Source organism: Etheostoma spectabile, chromosome 22 (genome assembly GCF_008692095.1).
Source record: "Etheostoma spectabile isolate EspeVRDwgs_2016 chromosome 22, UIUC_Espe_1.0, whole genome shotgun sequence".
In the NCBI taxonomy this organism is placed as follows: domain Eukaryota; kingdom Metazoa; phylum Chordata; class Actinopteri; order Perciformes; family Percidae; genus Etheostoma; species Etheostoma spectabile.
The window spans coordinates 10,567,900-10,576,179 of NC_045754.1; the positions used below are offsets into that span (position 1 = coordinate 10,567,900).

Sequence of the window (8,280 nt, forward strand, 5' to 3'; positions counted from 1 at the left end):
GAAGCAGGAGAATTAAACGTGCAGGTTTCCAGACCGAGCTGCAGGGCAAAATAAAATTGCTAGCAGAGTGGGCGGGGTTTACCCAATCTATTAAAACTCTTCAATTCACTATTGTAAAAATGTCATTTTTGTTCAGTTGTAATTCAAAACACTTTTATTCTTAGTTTTTTAATTCTTAAATTCTTCTGAAATAGATAGGAATTCTTGTCCAAACATTTTTTTGTAAGGTTTAACATAGTGTTTCTTTTGCTGTGTTTGTATATAATTTATTGTTTTTGGTCTTTAACAACCATGGCAAAAAGACTCAAGTCAGTCATGATTAAATCCAGTTTCTGTTTGTTCTATAACACTACTTAAAACATATTAGAATGGAGTTAAAAAAAAAAAGAGGCCTTCTTGCCGTTTTTAAAACTTTTGTTTTTACTTCAAAACTACTTTTTAAAACACTAACTAGACTAAAAGACTATATTAATAGACTGTTGTGAACAAACTCTTTTTGAATCTGCTTGACTTTGATGTTGGCTGAAAGCGTCCCATCTCTCAACACCTGTTAGGTTTTCTATTATTATGGTCCTCTCTTTGTTGTTGTGACTACTGTTTATGATATGAATAATACGGTGTCTTCATTTTGACACCACCAATGCAAGCTCTGATTACCGATGCACATGCCAAATTGAGGAAAAACTGCGGAACTCTTTGACTTTTTATAAATGCTGACACATGTTTTACTTTGATTGTTGTAAATGTTGTAATTGTGTTTAAGGAATACAATTTGACATCTGTTTGTGGTAATGTTAAATGTGTAACCACTAGTGGCAGCTTCTAATAGATGAAGTTAAGCCCATTTCTTTTCCTTGATTTAATAACCAAACTATGTGAGATCGAAGTATTTTCCGTTCCATCCACCGTATCTCCACACATCAGATCAATTGATTCTTTTATGTCACAGTCAGTCAATAAGACACACAAGGGAGTCAATGTTAAACACCATCTCTGCCAAAAAAAGGGAAGGCTGAACAGCCACCAGGGGGCATAAGAGTCCACAACATAGACATGACAACTAGACACTTGCCAGATAACACCTGTGTTGGCACCTCACCTCACAACTACTACATAAAAATGTTAAAGGGAAAGCTCTCAAAATTCTGGGAAAACTTTTTTGAAGAACTTCTCAGAGCATGAAAAAACTGACTGACTATTGATTTATAATAAGTTTTGCATACAACTGCATGTGTACACTCTAATATGTTTGGTTTCTGCAGGTCTGTGGAACCTGGTGTCACTGTTCTCCAACCTTTGTCTCTTTGTTCTGATGCCATTTGCCTACTTCTTCTTGGAGTCTGAGGGATTTGCAGGATCTAAAAAGGTACATTGCCTTAAATGTTTGTTATAGAATTTCAATGCATTGTTTTTTTTATTTTTGTTTATCTATATACCAACAATCATCAAGAAAAAAGGAAATCGGAAATTAGTTTGACATTTGGCTGGGCTTTCAAAGTCTGGAACAACCTTTTAAAAATCCTGAGAATAATTACCAAAAGTGATACTGAAGTGATTTATGAACCGTGAATCAGAGGGGAAAACAAGACAATCTGAAATGCTTTAAAATCAAGGCTGGAACAAATTGGACACTTTGAACTGGAAAATATGGAACCCTGTTTATTCTCTGTCACTTGTGTTGATGTATTTGCATGCTTTGCTATTCATGCAAAGGGCTCTCTGTTAACAACAAAGCAACAGCAGGTGCCTTGTCCATGCCTTCTCCCTGACTCACGCCACTGACTGTAACTGCCACCGCAGAAAGTTCATTAACCATGAATCTGGACTTCACCCAGCGCCACATCCTGACAAACCCTTCCAATGAGGCCATAGGCTGCAAACGCTTCAACACTGCTTCATCGGCCTCGCTGATTTAAAGCCTGATTCCTTGTCACCCCCTCCCCAGCCCCCTAAAATAAAACTTCAAAAGGACAGGCTAATAATCGAGTTGTAAGGCTCAGCGAACTTCCTTGTTTAATTGATTACCTGCAAAAAAAGAGGCTGGGGGCTCGTGTTCCAAAAAGTCCATAAAGTCGCAGCAACATGACAGCACAATAGAGCCTCGCAAAATGGAGGGGGAAAGATTTACTTTTAATACACCTCTATCCTGTGTCACAGTTTGAAACCTCTCTGGTTTATGTCCCTCCTGGCAAAAGCACATAAAAATTAGTCTGTACTGTAGTGTATAGCCAGTTATTTTCTTCCTTAGCCCACTAATTTCTTTCGGTTGGACTTCTTCAGTAGAGGGCAGGCCCTGATGTGTAAGAAGCCGGATTAGGGCCTCTTTCACGTTTGTCCTTTTTTGTTCTTTTTTTTTTATTTCAGCAAGACTGTTTCTTGCTACTGATCTTCCATAAATTTGCTTAGAGGAAGCACTGTTCAATGTTTAGCTACACTTCCAGGTATATATAATGTGTTTGCTATGGAAGGGGTGGAGGTGACACTCCTGTTTCATCTTTAAAAAAGAAAAGAAAAAAATCAAGAGGAATGTAAAACACAGATCCAAGTTTTTATAATGTGATATTATCCCTTTGCCCAAAAACAGCACTAGACCACATTGTCATAAGGTTTTATGTGGCATTTTAACCTCCTGTGCTAATGTTGTGGCACTGCAAGGTCCTTTTGACTGCGGAAATGAAGTGAATGATGAATTTCACTACTAACGTTGTAAGTCAGCCTTTTCATGTGGCTGTGTTTACTTTTGACGATGTACTAAAAGACGCCACCAGAATAAAGATGGAAATGTGGATTTTTTTTTATGTTAACTGTTCAGCTCGTCAGAGGCTCTGTCACCTGAGTGATTAATAGTTTAACAAATTGTCCAAATTGTGGATGAATCAGAGCGACTTAGGGTCTTGATGTCAGATGTTATGATCTAGCTTTATTTGCTGCTGTAAAATGTCTCCCACTTTACAGCTTCTCAAATCTTTGCAGAAGAGCTGCATCACTGAGGCCACTGAAGCTCATTATGTAGTTCAGGTCTATTGGTTCTGATGATGTTTTACAAACCTATATAGAATGGTGTATTTGTGTATGTTGCATGTAAATTAGGATACTAAATGAAGTATTATGTATTGTTTAGCTGTTGGGAAAGAAATAGTTCTTCTCTTTTGAGGCTTTACAAAGCATTTGTGTCTTCACACCACCAGTAGATGGCATTATAATAATGAGAGCCATGCCTGTCATCCTTATTGAGTTGATCAGCATGCTCTGAAAAAGACTAGGAAGACATCAGCACCGGCCTTTGTTCAGCCTTCTATTTATATCAAGGGACTTAAGTTGGCTTGATAATTATACTTGTGGGTAGGATGTTTTGAAGCTATATTTACTCACAAACAATTAGATCAAGGTATAAAAAAAAAAAGGTTTTGACAATGACAACTTTCTGGTCTATTTCAGTGTTTAGTGTCTAATCCTATTTTCTAGCACAAATGCTCAGATGTTATGTTGAGCTAAAAAATAGTCAGTGTCACAGTCAATCATTGTAATTTTAGTATGATAAATGGTGTGCACGATTACCAGGAGGTGTTTTCTAGACATACCAAAAAACTACGTCAAGAAATTTAAATTCCGTAAAGTATGCTTTGCAGTGAATAGTCTTTTGGTCTTACCCAGAGTATTGAAATGTGTTTGATCCTGAAACGAGTTGGAACGAGTCTGACCCCCTGACTGACCCAGCAAAGGGGCAACAGGTTTCATCTGGTAGTTAAAGAAACTCCTCATCAATCTCATCCTAAGCCCTAACCCGCCAATGATGAGAAGTGTGTTTATTGTGGAGGGAGAGGAGGGGAGATGTAGGGGGAAAGAGAAAACGTCTCGCCGAGCAAACCCGCGTGGTGTTACTAAGATACTCCTCTTTGTTGGAGCTCCACAATAGGGGCCTGGATATTTATTTCAAATCTCCTGCACATGCAGACATTTTTCCCAGGCCTTCTTTCGGGCAGGGCCAGCCAGAGAATATAAAGTGGTGTTTACATACCTTCCTTTAAGGTCACAATGTCTCCCTAAAGCTGCCTGTTACAATGTTCGTTACCATGGCAACATATTAGTTTGAGCTGGGAATTTTAAAAAGAACAAGTGAGTTGCTCAGGATTTTTCCCCCCTTCCTCTCGTGACTCAGTTTTCCTAACCCAAGTGATAAGTTCTGAGGCTTTACTGATTGTGTTCGAGATTCTAGGCAGTTATTTCTGATTTTTAAAGCGAGATATTGTCTTTTATACATGTATACTGATTTACTACAACTCATCTATATTACTAAGTAGGTCAGAGTATTATGTGGATAGACTACATGGTGTACTTGGTCCTAACCTTTCAGAAAAAACACCATTTATTCTTTGAAGACTTATCAGTCTAACACCTTTCTGTAATCAGAACAAGCTGTTGTCACTGTAGGATGTCAAATAAAAGTACTGAGGCTGCTTCCTATATTTAAATTCTGTTTTCTGACTCATCTGGTGAATCAGACATGAAATCAGCAGGGAAACGGGTTTTAATTCACATCCCTAAAACCATGTTACTTTCACAATGTTTTCTTTTTGGCAAAATCCACCCACCCAACCACTTCCCTACCCCGGTTTGAACGATACGATGTGAAGTCTTATTACAAGTCTTTAGAAGTTAATTTTGCAGGTTTACAGGGGAGTGTCCCTCTCCTCTGCTTTCTGTCTTTGACACGGTCATTGCTCTGTGGCCGACTGGTTGAAGGATACACTAATAAGGTCTCTGGGCATCTGGCATGTCTTTTTGCAAAGAGGGCAGTAGTTTTGCTGGGGAGCAAAAAAGGACCCTGCCCCCTCCCTCACTTGTTACACTCTTGGCCCTTGTTCCACACGCCCCTGACAGTGAGCAGAAGGATGGTCTGTGGGATGATCTCTGCCACCGCCTGCTGACCTGCTAAGGATTGACGGTGGCAACTAGGAAGCTCCTGCACCACCTAACTCTTCTTTTGTCTCTCTCTCTCCCCCCCCCCCCCCCCCCCCCACACCACACACACACACACACCAACATCCAACAGCCCTGCACCTTCCCGAGTATCACCTCTCACTCTCTCTTACACATGTCCACCATTGCACAGTGGCATTCAACTTTCAGAGGTGAATTCTCTGCTGGATTCATCGGTCAAAGCACTACATCAAAGGCAGCGGCAGATTGTGCTTTAGTTTTTCTGCAGCAGGCTAGGTGAAAAATCTAGTGAAGTGTGTGTGCGTGTGTATGTGTGTGACAGCATATGAAGCGGTTACTTTTCTCTTTGGCCACGCATTTCCACACATTTCTTGGAAGTCTCTCCAGTCTTGTTCGCGCATAGCTGCAGTTAACCAGCCCCTCACTCAATGTCGGTGTGAGGATCAGGGGATGCTGAATATTTCAGAGCTGCTATATTTAGAGGTAGTTACACATTTAGAATGGCAAGAATAGAAACTTTCAGCGGGCGCTCTGGATGCCAAGGCACTGGTCTTTTTTTTTTTTTTTTTCTCCCTTCCCTCACCAGTTGACAGTCTTTGATACTGTTTGTGATGATAGTTTATTTGTATTTTCCTATTTTTATACCATAGTTTTTCAAAGCACACATTTGTCCTTCCTTACCTATGTGAGGAGGAACAAAGGACTTAATCTGTCCCTTGCAATAATAGGTAAGGATAGACATAACTTTCAGTGTGCAATGTCATGCATGTGGATGGATCAATGAAACCAGTCTGGGCTCCCAGTTCAGCGTCGTCTTTCGCCTGTGCAGTCTAATCACGTCTGATACAGTGGATTGTTCTTCCAGTGAGGCAGCATCCAGGGATGATAGTAAGGGAGGTGACAAGCATTGCCTTTGCCCTAAATGATCTGAATGGGTAATGATTTGAGTCTTATAAATGATTGAGAGACCTATCTAAAGGGAATACACCTACAGCATGGCATGGGCAGCTTGTTAAGGTGGACTGGTGCACTTGAGCGGGCGCACATCCTGCCTCCTGCTTCTATTTGTCCTGATGCATCCTTAAGAGAGCGCGTGTGGGACGTGACTGAAGTCCCTGAAAGCATTCCTCTCTCACCTCTCTCACCTCCGGGAAATGAGATGCGCTCAGACGTTGACTCCTCTCCTCCGCCAGTCTCTCCTGTTCTCACTCTTTTTTTTTCTCTCTGTCCCTCTGCATCTCTTCCATTCTCTCTATTTTGTTTTTTTATTTGGTGGTTTTGAGTGTTTTCCCCACTGCCCAGTTGAGCTGGGCTTGATTGCAGCATCCATCTAGTGAAACTCAAAAGTGAGCAAAGAGCATGAGGCAGTCAGCAGAATGTCAGATTTGTGGCTATATTTTTAGTTTATTGATCTGCATTGAGTGGTGAATTTATTTATGGTGTATGGCATAACAGAACATATGCGTATATAGTTCACTTAAGGTATGTGTTGTATCTATCAATGTTATACATTTATTCAGAATATATTGCTACGATTTTTTAGGTTTGACTAAACATTACCTGTCGAGTGGCTGCAGTGTCCACCTTGGCCACACTGGGGCACTCCAGACCCTACCCATGTTCCACCCTCTTGTGCTAGAAAATTCGCACTCACTCACTGAGGCTTTTCCAGAATATCATGTTAGTGGGGGCGCGAATGACTGCTCAGTAATACCAAAAGGATGCTACGACAGATTTTCACCACTTACAACGAATGGAGTCTGAGAATAGGCTTATATCACTATCCAAAGCATGGACAGAATGGGTCAGTGATATTGGGAAGACTAATCATGTTATCAAATATGTCTGTGATGCTTAAATGCTGTTTTTGAGAAAGGGGCGTGTAAAAGAGATTCAAGCTCAAGAATGAGTTAGAAGGAACTATATTTTAGGTTGCATAGGAAGAAAACAGCTATTAAACTGAACCAAATTGTAATGCAAATGCTAAAGGACAGGTGGTTTGGATGACAATCATGAACTGTGTTGGGAAACTACAAAAAAAAAACCTAAGTCTTGTCTGATTTAATCTGCAGAATTTAAACCATTTCCATTCTATAAAGCAACTTGATTAACAGGGGGAACTTTCAAAGAGAGGCCCCCTTCATGTACCTGTTGGCAAATACTGAACAGCAACCGCACAACCATTATGTTAGCTGGTAACAAATTGCTCATATGCACCCAATTTAAGCAGCGCTCCAAAAGCCAGAGAGCCCTTGTTATCCTGTGCCTGGTAGCCTACCTGACATGTGTATGAGAACGCCTATCTATCTTACAGTGCTAGACAGCTTGGCTCTCCAGCAGGGGGGGAAATGGAAACTGTGTGAACAGGTAGAGGAGGACTTTATTAACCACTCAGCAGTTTGTGACCCGGAAAACCCAAATTACCCCAAAACCCTCTCGTCTGCGCGGCCCGGGACACAACTGTGGTGCTAAGGGAGCTCTTAATCGGCCCCAGATGGGAGGCCTGCTCTTGATCGCAGACAGTAGCTGACCTAGCCAGGCTTCATGATCCTTACGGCACCCCCGCCCCCTTACTCTTTTTAATTTCACCTCTGCCACCACCAGCCCCTGTTAGACCCACTTTATAGACCACAATATGTGTGTATAAAAGAGTTTTTTTACACAGGAATCTGTGGGAGCGTTTATGTCATGTTTGTGTGCTGCGAATGGAAATGATGGTGTTTAATACAAGCGAGGCAGGATGGAGGGAGGAGGGAGATGTCTAGTAAAATGAATCTTCGTTTTGTGTTTTAAAAAAATGATATGAAAGTGCAATAAACGTCAGTTTGATTAATGTGTTATGTGATGTTTGTTGATATAGATCCCTTGTGTTTATTATGGCACTGATTTCAACTGTATTAACCAAATCTAATCTCTTTTATTTCTGTGCGCTTTTTCTGTCAGGGCATCAAGGCGCGTATTTTAGAGACCTTTGTGATGCTCTTCCTGCTGGCCTTGCTCATCCTGGGCATTGTGTGGGTGGCATCAGCGCTCATTGACAATGATGCAGCCAGTATGGAGTCACTCTACGGTAAATTTTTAAAAAGATTTTGTGTCGTCTGTGCTCGTAAATCTCTTGTTTTATTTGTAACTCGGAAGAACAAATTTGGAAATGGGCTTTTTCACTTCTGGCAGAGCTTTGGATGAGAAGATTAATATCCCTCTTATGTCTGTGCATTAACTATGAAGCTTGATGCCCAAGTTGGTTAGCTTAACTTAACTTAGCATAAATACTGGAATCAAGTAAACAGCTAGTTTGGCTCACTCCACAGCAGAGATGGCAAAAGTACTCACTTCCCG

General features: G+C 40.8%; 1 protein-coding gene across 2 annotated transcripts in view; it reads left to right on the forward strand.

Annotated features, from left to right (window-relative positions):
- Positions 1-8,280, forward strand: part of lmbr1 (limb development membrane protein 1) — a 35,692-nt gene that overhangs the window by 9,578 nt on the left and 17,834 nt on the right. For both annotated transcript variants that reach the window (XM_032503880.1, XM_032503881.1), the window contains exons 5-6: positions 1,263-1,366; positions 7,885-8,011. In XM_032503880.1, coding sequence (XP_032359771.1) covers positions 1,263-1,366; positions 7,885-8,011 — 231 coding nt within the window. The remainder of the gene's footprint in view (positions 1-1,262; positions 1,367-7,884; positions 8,012-8,280) is intronic.